Here is a 14,240-nt window from a genome sequence, read left to right on the forward strand (position 1 = left end):
CACCTGTGGATTAATTTTAAACCTTTACCAGTTTAAAGATAGATAATCTTGAACACATTTCTGTTTTTCCTATGGTAAAGCTAAAAGGCATATACAGTATTTGTTTACACAATTAGGCAAGCCAAAATTGAACACCATGTTTATCTTAATTTGCTTTGGCATCAAAAAGGCAGATAAAACGTAATGTTAGGAAATCTAGGTTATATACTTCGGCAGTAAATGTTTCTAAAATTGTTTTCAGCATCAGTTGTAGTAAGCTGTATGTTGTTAATACATAATTTATGCTGTATAGTGTGTAATGTGGTAAGTAGTTATAAAATCATCCTCATCCTCATATCATCACAAACGTTTCCCACTGCTGCTAGGACTAACTTTATCCTCACCCAGGACATGACCTTCCCCAACCACTGCACCCCTTTAATCGTATGCATTTTACATTTGCTTCTCTACAATCTGTTTGAAACAGCTTCAAAGTATATTTGTTTTGCCTACTCCAATCTCAGTTTTATATGACCTTTAGAGTCCATTCAGATTATAGGTCTCATTCATACTACCTGGGAACATACATATTTTATAGCTGCTTTTTGTCCGTAGTCAGTTGCTACCTATTACTAACATTACTAGGAGGCTTCAGATACTGGAATTCTCAATAGACTTGCAAAAGCTTACAGGTTCACATTCAAACCCTGCTCTCAGGATTGTCACTTCTTGTCTGTTCTTGCCCTAAACCCACACAAAAGACTGAACACCAAAAATACATCCACCCCCTTGACTAGTTACACAACACTGAAATCCTGGACATTTGAAACAGTAAGTTATATTTCAGAAGAGTTCATTCCCCGCCCCATCCCCAGTCCCCCAAGTCTTCCTCCCCACATTCCATGTGAGACAAGCAGGAACTAGCACATGAAGGCATAGTGCATGTCTCTAAGGTACTAGAAATACCTTAAAAAAGCAACATCTCTAAGGTACAGAAAATCATTAGTCCTACTTCTGAAATACGTGGTTCTATATGCATATAAAGGTTACAAATGTTATGAAGTACACAACGCTGGCCACAAAACACCTTGGATGTGTTGCATCAGCATTGGGGAAACATTGTTAACAATGATGAACTAGTATTTGTATTAAACAAACACAAAACTATTTGGGTCCCATGAAAGATATCCTTTCCTTTATCTTCATTATCATCCTTTAATGGACATCTGAAAGTAGCACGGGGGGTGGGGGGGGCTGGGGGGGGTGTTGGAGGTTATATACATATAGAAAACTTTCCTTTGTCACAATTCCTATTCGTAACAGAAAAGGTTGTCATTCCTTACAGGCGATGCATGGATTTGTGACGGTTCAGAACTAAAAGCTATGACTGCCAGCTTACAACCCTGGCACCCACAAATGCTCCTTACAGACCTACTGTAGCATGAATAAGCAAATTTGCCAGTTCTCTCAGAGTGGAGATGAACAATGGCATGCTAAAAACACTTCCATTCTGAATTAGGGATCTAGGATTCGGTAAGCACAGATGTAGGCATACTATAGCTTGCATCAATGAAAACTGTAACGTGGAACATATAATTGTCCTTATGTATCTTCCTAGCAAACACTTCTGCCAGTCTTCCCTAGGCAGTGGGCTCACATCCTGTGTCAGACAGCAAGGGGCTGGCAAGGAGTGCATGGGGAAACCATGTAACATCCTCTTAGAGGAGATAAATAAGAGTCGCTTTGTTCCACCCCCCCCTCGGCAGACTTCAGGGTTCATGTCTGAAAACCGCTTAATCAGAAGATGAGCTCTGGGGGTTAAAGCATGCTTAAAATAATTTCTGCAAGTTATTGGAAACAGAAGTAGGCCAAATTCTGAGAAAACAATGAAAATGGCCTTCCTGTTAGGTGTGGGCTGCAGTCCCCTCCCCAACACGCCTTGCTAAATAAACCGCCAAAACAGAAAGATGAAATACGTTCCAGGCCACATGCTCCATTTTTCAGGTAACGCGGTTTCAAGTTGGCTCTGAAAGGGTTTTACGTGGGTCAAGACGGTTCTACGGAAACGTGGCATAAATTTAATTTAAAACAAAAAACCCACACAACACACAAAAAAACCACCAAACAAAGCCCTAACTGCACGCAGCTGACGCGCTGAAGGCGGCGGGTCCCTCCCAGCCGCCCGCCCCGGCGGCCGCCGCGCCCCGCCCCCCCGCGCCCCGCCCCGCGCCCCGCCCCCCCGCGCCCCGCCCCGCGCCCCGCCCCCCCCCGCGCTAAGGGCGGCTCCGGCCCCGCCATTGGCTCCGCGCGGAGCCGCCGGCGCCGCCGACAAACGGCAGCGGGTGACGCCAGCGCCGGTGCTGCCGGCCCGGGGCCTCGGCGCCCGCTTGCCCCCGCAGACAACTTCGAAATACCGCAAAAAGAACGCGGCTTTCAGAACTTTGCTCGCGCGTTCCCAAGGGAAGAATCCTCTTCTTCCGTTTTCCCGCAAACCGGTTGCGGGCAGAGGCCAGCATACGCCTTAAGGGCAAATCTGTCAGACAAAGGTACACTCTGAACCCAGTCCCTCAACTCCCATGCAGTTGTTTTTTTAAAAAAGAGCTTCCATAATATGTTTGCTTCTAATATTTTGCAAGACTCAATATTCGCACAAAGAGCAAAAGTTTTTCTGGGTAAGTATTCTTGCCTCACCTGATAATACTCATTAAGCACTAACCAGGACACTAATGCCAATACCAGGAGCAAGACATGACGCAACAGCCACTGGTAGAATTTACACGCAAGTTAACTGCACCACATCGCACAGAAAGTTACAGAGGAATATTCTGCAGTGAGCCAGAAGTGTAGATGCCTGTGGTTCAAAGAGGAAACAGCTGTTTTAATGATGATAAAGGGATTTTAATGCTATATGGTCGTCCTCCAAATAACCACATTTCAGAACCTAGCATACAAAAACATTTATTAAACATTACTGAATCATCATATGAATGAGCATTTTTTCCGGTTTTCAGGTCACTGGAATGTATATAAATAAACAAGTTCCAGAACAAACAACACAGTAGCATAGGGAGAAAAGATACCTTCATTATTTCATTCAAGTCAGGCTAAGAAAGAAATGGGAATACGCGTTGCTTTGACACATCAAGAAAATACATCTCCCTGCTCAAATGGGAGCACAGAAAAGAAACATGACCATAACAATGTAAAGGCAAAGGAGTGCCAACCTCATATTACTTCACCTCTACTGTCTCCGTAAGATTTTCATTCTCCTTATAGCCCAGTTAGTTCTCATTTGATAGTAATGTAGGGAAAAAACATAGCATCTGGTAGTTGCCACAGTATTTTGCAAACAGGCATTTTGAGTTTAACAATCTCTAATGTGTATTGATTACTCACCATATCCATGAATGCCTCCTAAAGGGGAAATTATTCACATGCATCATGTTCACAGATCTTCCAGCATTAGTGTTTTCCTTGTCAGACAGATTTATCTGCTGTGGTATTCATAGATGCATTCCAGAACACTGCACGAGCAGTTAACAGCAGGGATTATTGCAAGAATTACTGTAATCCACAAAAATAAAAATTCCCAGGATCTGAAGAAATACTTCTCACAGGGTTTTCTAGGTACATGTCCATCCATTTATGCATCACTTGCTACTTAAAAAACATTAAACTAATCAGTATATAGAAACTGTTGTGATAATGCCTTGATAAAAATCCAAGTGCTTTGACTGGGAATTAAAGCATCTTCATATGCAGCATTTTGGACAGTTGGAAAAGGTTAGTCAAACGATAGTTTCTTGTCATCCGTGCCAAATCAGTGGTTAGGGGAAGATACGTAACTTCAGATTGCTTTGCCATGTTCAGAAATGAATATTGCTTTTTCTTCTTTCTTAGACACATATTCATTAGTGATCGCTTTAATGCAGTTTTCCTTTCTTACAAGCCCAGGGAAAAGGATGATGTTTAATAGCCATGTACAACAAACCCAAACTTATTTCTGAATTGGATACTGTGGGTTTGTTTCTTCAACTAACTAAGAAAGAAGGAAGGAAGTATGCTTTTTCCGCTCCATAGGACACGACTACAGTTAGATACCATCACGAGATGTGAGCATACAATGATCAAATTCATTTTTGCTGTCTAACCCCATTATGAAGCTGCCTGCCCCCTTTAAGTAAAATGACTAAGCTATTGACTCTTGCACTGCAGAACCTAGTTCTGTTTTGATGTTACACTGTATATAAAGCCATGTGCATCATTCTGTACGTTGCAAAATGAAAGCAAAGCTTTAAGTCCCATGTTACCTAAGCATTTTTTTTTTTCTGCTGTCCTTTTTTCCCAATTCAGCTCCCAGATAGGAGTTATGCCTCCTTGACGCTCTGGTAAATATCCTCGGGAGGATTCTCAAGCCCGGGCAAAAGAGACGACGTATATTTTGAAGCAACGCAGGCAACAGGCTCTTGCTTCCTTTTCCCTGACAAGAATTTCCAACCTACCCCTCGGGCTGCCCGTGTCCTCGCCCAGCAGCAGCTCCGGACACTTGCGGACTCCGTGGTACTTACTCTGCAGCAGACTGGGCTCGGCTGCGGCGAGGGCTCTGCTGGCAGAGGCTGCGCTGGCGTCAAGGGGGCCCTCTAGGTGGGCTCTCCCGACACAGCGCATCCTGCCCTGCCGCTCCCGCCGGCGCCGGGAGGGGAAAGGGACGGCGGCACTGGGGGGGACCAAGCCGGAGAGCCGTCCTCAGACGTTTCTCCCGGGTGGCCGAAAGCAAAGACAATTTTGCAAGAAGGTGCAAAAATCCGTGGGAAAAGACACACGTAGGAGGCAGGGTTCACAGTGTCGCTCTCTACTGATATGTGAAAGATTTCTAGGCAAGCCTTTGTGCTTCAGCGTTCCCAGGCCATGCACCCTGTGCTGGCCATTCTTTTTGAATGGTTTGCGCTGCACTGAGACCCTTTAAACTTCAAACAACCCCTTGCCCTTTTGGACAGGAAATACTGCAATATGGAAGCCAGCTGCAACTTCAATGACATTAAAACATGTGATAACAGTGTATTTGATGAGGGTGTGGGTGGACTTAGGAGTAACATGATAAGGTATTGCACTGCACATTTTTATAGATCCTATTTCCTTAAGCGCAGTTCTGTTGCTGTCAGCTCTATTCTACAATACCCCAAATTAGCCCTAGTACAGCTGATGCCATTCTGAAGGAAGAATAAAATATTAAACTGCTTGAATGTCACAATGTGTTGACAGTGAAGTAGTTTTATTTCATTTCAGTAATAAAAAGGTACCCTGCGCTGCTGCACACATTTGTATATTGCTGTACTTTGAAGTTCTGGAGCACCAAAATACAACAGATTCCAAAATTTAAAAGGACTCCAGCATCATTTATGTCACTACTACTCTGTGCAGAAGATTGGAGTTTCTTTTTTTTTGAAATACCGCCGTGATAGAAAGCAGACACTGAGAGTTAGGAATAGTGAGAATGAGAATTAGCCTTTTTTCATTAAGGCATTACAAAGTATATAATCATGCTTAACAAAAATAAATAGTGTAAAGACCAAGTAAGCTGTTTTAAGTGTTGTGATATGCTCATGCTTTATGTAAAAAGCGCACATGCGCACAAACACACACACACATACACACTTTGGGAATATATACTAGAGACATTTGAAAAGAGTACAAACAAAACTGTGAAAACTGCAAGGTTGTGTGATTAATCTGTATATGAAAATACATTACGTCTAACTGATCCAGTTGTCTATTGCTTTCTCTAGGCTACATCCACTTATTATGAAATATTAACTACACCAAATGCTACACCATCATTATTATTTCATATTGCACTTACCTAACTGCATACTTGCCCAGTCATCCATGGGCACTGACATTTTCAACACTAGACTTAATTAATGCCTTGTACTATCTTGAGAAAGAGCTTCTTAACACTGACCTGGCACCTAACACATCTGAAATCCATGAGCGAGTCTATTCTGCAGCTATATGCCAATTTATCTGGTTTTCTTTGGTATTAAGTTCAGCACAAAGCATAGCACCCATTGACTCAACTAATTTCATTCAGAAGCAGAGTTGCAGAAGGAGAGTGGGCGTATATGAAGTTACTATATAGCATTACAAACCAGTTAAAGAACTCACAAAGTGGAATACACAATATATAGGCTTTCCAAAGCAGCTATGAATTAAAGGCACAGACTTTAATCAGTAAATAATTTTTGTTACATTTCCAGTATAGGCTGATCTGTGAAATTCTTCCAGTTCAAGCCCATAATAGCTTGTTAATCAGTTCACCTTGAAAAAAAACATGCAACAGCTAAAAACATTTAGTGACATTAATTTTAGTGGCTTTTGTTGTGTTTTTTTTTCTTTAAAAAAAAAAAAAAGGATAAGCATTTTGGTATGTCAGTTCCAATTCAGGTTCACCAAGTTCTTTGAAAAAGTAGTTCAAGCACAGTTTCAGGTAGAAAAAGAGAAAAAAAACCCAATTCAAAGCAGATTTCGCTTTGATTCTGTGGCTCTGCTACCAGAACTGTGCTCTGAGCATTAGAATTTAGGCTATAGGAAAGTCTAGTGCATCTTTTCCATTTTTTCAGAATCTAGGCTAGGCACAAAGAAGCTGGAGGGAGAAAAGCAGGAACACAGATAGGAGTCTACAAGTGGTAATGGCTGTTCCCTGAGATGGAGGAATCCCAGATTCCAGTCACTTCTACAAGGCCTCCTTGAGAATTTTCTTCTAAAATGAACTAGGTAATGGATAAAATATGTTTGCAGCAGGAACCGGGTTATCTGGAAGCACTTTTTGCTTCCAAATAGTTACAGTGGGCTACTGAGTGAGGATCAATTCTTTTTCTCTCTCTTACCGGGCTTGGGAAGCTTGCATTTCTGACTACCCAATGAAACATCTGAGCAGGCAGGAGCGAAGAGTATGTCCCATAGACCTGGTTTTTAATCAGCCTATTAAAGAGTGCAAAATTGTGAATGTCTTTCCATTCTGTTCTTTGTGGGTTGCAGAACCAAATAGAGGATTAGTTGGGTCTCCTTTTTTTTTTAAATTTCCACATAGTCTTCCTCCCACAGTGCACAGCTTTTCAATTATTAGTGACAGCAGAAGATTCACTTAAGATATGATTAAGGTTTGTGTCAGTTAAACTGAAACCCTATAGAGTATTTTCTTTACCTCTTCACATAAGCTGCAAATGCAGCAGCAGACACCAGAGAAAGAGTTTACCTTGTGACATTTCTGGTCGTGGTCATAGAATCATAGAACAGTTTGAGTTGGAATAGACCTTTAAAGGCCATCTAGTCCAACCCCCCCTGCAATGAGCAGGGACGTCTTCAACTAGATCAGGTTGCTCAGAACCCCACCCAGCCTGACCTTGAATGTTTCCAAGGATGGGGCATTTCCACCTCTCTGGGCCACCTGATCCAGTGTCTCACCACCCTCATTGTAAAAGATTTCTTCATTATATCTAGTCTGAATCAACCTTCAGTTTAAAACATTACCCCTTGTCCTATAACTACAGGCCCTACTAACGAAGATAGTGCTTCTCTTAGAAGCAAGAACTACTGTTCTACTAGTGTCAGATTTTTAATATAAAACCCAACAAAACCAATGAAAATATATAATACAAACCATACAGGTCACAAGACAGAAACTGCACTAGGGTCATACAGGACTACCATTTGTATGCTAAGAATGAAGACAAATTGTCTGAAGACATCTGTTTAACTTACTAAATCTTTCGATTTTTACAAAAAGGGGCAAAAAGAAGTCATTGAATCAAATATTTTGGTGACAGTACAGTAACACATAGGGCAAAACATGAATCTAGGAAGATAAAGCTAGTGCTTAAAGAGATGCTTAAAAGCCAGCTCTTAATGACTACAGAGAATTTTTCATCAGTGTCACTGATAAATAATGATAGGGACCAAAGTGGGATTTTTTGACAGTATGCAAGAAGGACTGGTGTCTTCCACAAGTAGATTCCACTCAAATATCAACAAAAAAGCCTTATCAAACTTCATACTTGTATACAAAGTCTCCAAATACCCTCCAGGAAATGAATGGTTATGGAGCCTGAAATATGCTAACAGTGACAAGGAGCATTCACTGAGGTCAGGTCTGAGGTATGTGATATAGGCTAATGCAAGAAACATATTGCTAACATAAATATTGTACAGACCAGTAGTTTCAGCCTTCAGAAAGAAGGCTGAAATGAAAATTATTTGAAAGAAAAAAAAAAAAGGCAGCAAACCATGGCATTTTGGAATGCTTTTTTTTTTTAAAAAAAACTATTTAAGAGATTACCCAAAAAAGAAGGAAAGAAATGAATGAAAATTAACAATCACTTGAAGGTTAATATTGATTCATGTGCACTATTACAAAAATATAATGTATGCATGTGACAATTCCCCATACATGGGATTCGTTTCTATATTTTGAGTGTTAGGATCCCTTTAATATTTATAAATTCTCTATGAAAACCATATAGATTAAAAAATCACCTTGATTAATGAAGTGGTAAGAAATGCATCTCACTACATACGGTTAAAGGAAATCAACCAAGTAGTAGGTCTTTAGTCATACAACTTTTTAGGTCCACTGAAGTTGTCTTCAATTATAGTAGCATGTAAAGTTAAGGCACAAATTCTTCTCATCAGAATCCTCAACAGAGTAAGCAATAAGCTCTTTTACCCCAGTTTAGACTGTTTACTTATAGACAGGTGTTATATGAGTGTATGTCAAGCGAAGTAACTTTGCTTTTTGTCCTGTCTGCTTCCTCTTACCATTCATCCTGCGTGGAAATAAGCTCACTATTGGATCTCTTTCCAATAAACTATTCTTTCAGAGAAAAACATGTGCAACTTCAGAAGCACTTTGCTACAAGGAGTCCAGATAACAGTCGGGTTTATTTATCTCTATTCTTCCTATACAGTCTTGGTGCATCCCATATAGGCCTTCCAGCCTCAGACATCTTCATGATGAGTCATCAGGCAAGCCACTTGCATTTTGGTGTTATGATACAGAAACACTATTCCAGTGGGCTCTGACAGAGACTTGCCTGGTTTCAGACACTCTGAACTGAAAAATGACAGAGAAAAATTGTTTGTACCCATGGAAAGTCTAAATGGATGCTATGCAGGGTGAATATAACTTGCTCCACATAACCTGCCCTCAGGGGCTGACAGCTTAGAGCCATAATTATCTCATTGAAATGAACACTGAAACAGAGAACTTCAGAAAACATGTTCACTTTTGAACAACAGTCATGAATTAGGTAATGTTACTGAGAGCTTGCAGCTATCCCTTAAGGAGTTAAATAGCTTAGTTATCAAGTATATTTTTGTTCTGAAAATGATGTGCTCAACTATAAATGTAATTTGAGCAGAACATTCTTCTCCATCTAAGCCACAGACCATTTTGAAGTCCAAAGGTTCTTCAGTCAAGAACTTTGAAAAATTAATATTTTATGTGTCTTTTATTAACTTCTTAGCTTCTTCTGTCTCCCTCTCTCTTTCCCCTTCAATTAGAGCAAGAAACGGTTTCAGGTAATCTCATTCTATATTGTAAGATCTGCTGAGGTGTATCAAAAATAATTATTGTTCCTCATCTCACTTGGTAAATGTCAGTTCTCACTATACTTTTGCTGTGCCATTTATTACTTATAATTGACATTAAAGCTCCATAAAGTTGCATAGATTTAAACTAAGTAGATGGACTGATGTGAAAAGGAATGCAAATACATCTCAGGAAGATTAAATTACCATTTTGTCTCATTTGAAGAGAAATAGTCTTGCTCCCCTAATACTACCGATTGTTGATGACTGAAGAAAAATAACTGTCCTGCATAGCAACCTGTGTCTCTAGATTTGGCAGCACTGCGTATGCTCATAGACTCGTCTCTTCCCTATCGCATAAGACAGAGTTCAGATGCCTTAAGGTTATTCCACAAATACAAACAGAAACTTTGCATGTATGCAAAAGCAATGTAAATGGGAATGGCAGATCATTGTTCTCTTTTGCCATTTAAACCCTTTCCCTGCCCACCTACTGACCCACAAATCACCTTTTCCTTAAGAAAAGTGGCAAGAAGAAAAGCAAACAGTCTAGTTTGCTGACAGAATAGAGGTTTAACGTATTAAAATGAGGATTAGTTTAAGCTCATATTTATCAAGTCATTTTGCCTCCTGTGTCCTAGCTATCTTATTTATGGTCAGAAGCAGAGCTTGAGCTCTCTGTAAGGAGTCACTTAAGTTATGCAGCTCATGGCTACGGAATATGTGGCTGGCACCACATTAGCAGTTTGGACGTGTGCCAGCTGTGAAACAGGAAGTGACTTATGGTAACCACAAACTAAAATTTTATGTCAGTGAAAATACTAGGTATGACTAAATTCCCAGAAACATTTTGGCAGGACTTCTTTAAGAAAACTGTCTATTTTCACAACTGTAAAACTGAAACATTGAGAAAACAATTACACTTTTTTATTTATACAATGGCAACAAAATAAAGTCAGATTAAATAACCTTCCAGTGAATAGTTATGACCTATTCTATAACATGGGAGATTATTGTGCATTATTTTTAGTCATACTCTATTTCAAATAGAACATAGTTCAGAGTATTTAAACCTTAAATGGCAAGGTAGAATGACATATTAATTGTTCATACTTTGAAAAAAATCAGAGAAATTAAATTTATTCCAGTAAATATTTGTTACTGTAGTATGATACAATATTATATTCATGCTGGAGAAGAAGCTTAAAGTGGAACAAATCATAGAATTCAAGATAATTCTATCTATTTGTTTACTTTGTCTTCAATTTGATAAGCAATGCCAAAATAAGGATTATTTATTTTGCTCACAAATTTATCTGATAAAACAGGTTTCTATTTTCAATTCTTTTGTCCCAAACCCGGATACATTAAAAATGTTCTGAAGATGGCATGTGAACATACAAGATGGAGTTAACAGAACAGTTCCTGCTAGCAGCCCATACTTAGATTAACTGAAAAGTGTATTGATGACTTCTGGAAAGCCTTCTGCTCTTTCCTCTACAAGGGGATGTTGGCATGAGTATTCAAAAATAGCTGAAAATCTTACATGACAAAACGTAACCTTTCCAGAAACTGAAGAATATCAACATGAAAGGGCATAGGTATTCACTAGGAATATTTTACATTTTTTAAATCACAAAATATGCCTTTACTATGCACCCTGGAAACTCAGCTATAGTCCATATAGCTTTACCTTCTCTACAGGGCTGTGGAGAAAAGGTAGCCTACAACATCTCTGGGGTTTTGCCTGGCATTAAAAAAGCCCCCTTTTCCCCCCTTGCATCTGGTAATGTTTGCATTTCACTTGCTACAAATTTGCATATTTGCCTAGTGAAGATGGCTTCTTTCTATATTGCCAAGCATCATATGTATTCTGAACACAACTATATTTTATAAAAGGAATCATAACTACCTGAACTAAAGAATACAGAAATGATTTACAAAAGGAAATGGAGACAAAGGACTCTTAATTGAGAATTCATATGGAATCTTACTTAGAGATGCCTGGGTGGCATCTTTTCTTGGATGGGAAAGGGGAAGCGTTAGAATGGGACACATGAAAAAGAAGGGACAATACTATGAGACACTGAGAAATGTAATGTCTCCTAACGTTGTATTTTTCTATCAAGAACACTTTTTTATGTTTTCAAATATACAGTTCAATTACATTTCATTTTATGATTTATAATATAGTTTAGAACATTTGAATTATTTTTTAATAATCTCACAAAAACTTCATAAAGCTATGAGCTGTAGATCAGTTGTAGTAGAATCATTAATAAGCAGATTTCTGTTTTGTCTGAAACTGCTTATTCATGGAAAATATTTCTTGTTACTTTTGAGATGGGAACAGATATACTGCAGTTGGTTTTGCTTTTAAGAAATTGAAATAAGAGGAAATAAATTTAGACTGTTTTCTATATGAGGATTCCTGAAACTTCTCCAGACACCTTAATGAATTTTGCAATAACATATTTTTACTATAAACAATCTAGATCCTCTAGCTTTCTGTCAAATCAGAACTTTTGACACAGCTTTTCAGGGAAAAAAAGATGAACCATTAGTATAATTTCTTTCTGAAATCAGAATATGAAGTCAGATATTTGAGAGGTAATGTATACTAATGAGTGAAAACCTTTTCTGTTTGCCCTGATTTGCCTTGTTTTTGTTGGTTTTAATTTTGTATATGAGTAAAGAACATCTGTCTGTTTGTAACTTAGGCATCAATAAATGTAGTATGTCAAAACCTCCAGGGCCTGCAAAATCAAATACTTTCAATATTGACATTATGTCATAAAGAGGGTTAGCAATTATGAAAGTAATGTTAAGTAGTGCTGAGTCACTGAACTTGTCTTTCTCTTGTGGTCAGCCTATCCTCATTGGATAGGTAGATATTTCCTTTCATAGTTTCAAAAAGTTTCAGGACTTAAAACTTCTAAGCATCACATTCCCACCTACTGAACTACTTTAAGATCCTGTTATCTGATTCTTCTCTATAGTGATAGTTTCGTAACACTGAGTCATATGCAAGTGTCACTAGTGTACTACAGCCTAACGTTTTTAAGAAAACCATGAATAAAAGTGTTAAGTCAAATCCTAGAACTCTAGTAGCATCTTACTTGGGAAATACTACTTACGTTCTGACAGTCCTTTGTTGCCTTTTTTTTACTAGCTCCTCATCTGCCTTAAAGTCTATTACTAATACCCATGTTTTTAGTTAAAACAGGAATTTCCCAGCTTACATTACAACAAAGATCATCTACATGAGTCCACATACTACTTTGTCTGCAAAATATTAAGATCGCTGAGAGCAACTCTAAGTTAGCAAGCATATATGGTATGGTTTTAACTCATTTTCTATTTGTCTTTATGTCTAGTGATTCTGGTCTTGAAATGATTTATTTATTTTTAAAAAAGAAAAAGGCACTGGTACCTATCTAGATCACTTCCAATCTCTTCAAAATCAAGTAACATGTTTATTATTACACCATTCTGGATTTTATAATATTATTAATGTTCCCTACTACAAGATCAAAGATTTCCTGTACCAGTTCTTTCAGAGTTCTTGAACAAATAGCATCCATTCCCCATAATTTAAGAGCATTAATGCCTCAGGTTTACTTCTTTATCAATTGTAGCAGTTTAGATTTACAAATCTTTGTTCCTATTATCTATCCTCCAAGCCCTGAGGCTTAAAATAATTTTCTTAATTTCTTAAAACCAAGACAAAGGAAGATATTCTTTCATTTCCTGCAATTCCACAGCCAACCCTGTAACACGTCTATTCTGCTGCTTCTCCTCTTTTATTTATACTACTTTTACAGTTCATGCAACTTTTGTTTTCTGTTGGTTCATTGAGGATTTTATAAAGAAATTGATCAGATTTATCTTGTCAGACTATCTAATCTTTGCCATCGTTTACAGATTTTTTTGCAACACAAACACGGGAAGTTTAAGTTTCTCATAATATCATAATTCCTGGTACTATTTTATTTAACAAAGTTGGTATGTTTCTATACAAATGCAAGTACTTTTTGCAGAAGAGCCCCTTCTACTAGGTGACATTCACCCAAAACAATAATTCTGTAGCTATGCAAGATCTTCCTTTTAATGTTCAGTATTATGTTTTTCAATTCATAGAACTGTAATTCCCCTCCCCCTACCGGTGGATGCACAGATCCCATAGAGCTAATTTCTGCTAACTGATATTGAAGTTATTTTCTAATTGCCTTTCACAGGTGTCTTTAGAACCAGTCCACCAGCCTCCTGGAGTCTGCAGGGCGCATATATGATGCATATGCACAAACTGCACAATGCTGTCCTCTTACTGGTACACACAATCTTACAAATAATATTCCATTATTTGGTAGGACAGGAATGATCATGGTAATTACCTTTTATACACAAATACTCATTTTTTTGTTGTTTGCGTGTCAGATGTGCACAAAATGTGAATGTGTAATTGTATATTCCTGTCTGGCAATTTCTATAATTAAGTGACAACTTGTATTCTAACAAAAATACATGTATTTGTAACATGTATTAAAGTACAGGAACTAAAACTCATCATTAAAAAGACAGTGCAGTATCTGCTTCTTAAGTAAAATGTGGTTAAGAATCAACCCCCAAAATTCTCTTTTTTTCTCCATATTTAACAAAACCACATCATTTAAATT

The 14,240-nt window shown here is 38.3% G+C and overlaps 1 protein-coding gene across 3 annotated transcripts in view; it reads right to left on the minus strand.

The window, feature by feature from the left end:
* PDE4D (phosphodiesterase 4D) overlaps positions 1-14,240 on the minus strand; it is a 624,925-nt gene that overhangs the window by 289,270 nt on the left and 321,415 nt on the right. The window contains exon 1 of one of the 3 annotated variants that reach the window (XM_027808288.2): positions 3,376-5,615. The exons of the other annotated variants lie outside the window; for them this stretch is intronic. Coding sequence (XP_027664089.1) covers positions 3,376-3,422 — 47 coding nt within the window. The 5' untranslated portion in view covers positions 3,423-5,615. Of the gene's footprint in view, positions 1-3,375; positions 5,616-14,240 lie in introns of those variants that run through there. 3 annotated transcript variants of the gene reach the window in all.

This window comes from Falco cherrug, chromosome Z (assembly GCF_023634085.1).
Source record: "Falco cherrug isolate bFalChe1 chromosome Z, bFalChe1.pri, whole genome shotgun sequence".
Taxonomy (NCBI): Eukaryota; Metazoa; Chordata; class Aves; order Falconiformes; family Falconidae; genus Falco; species Falco cherrug.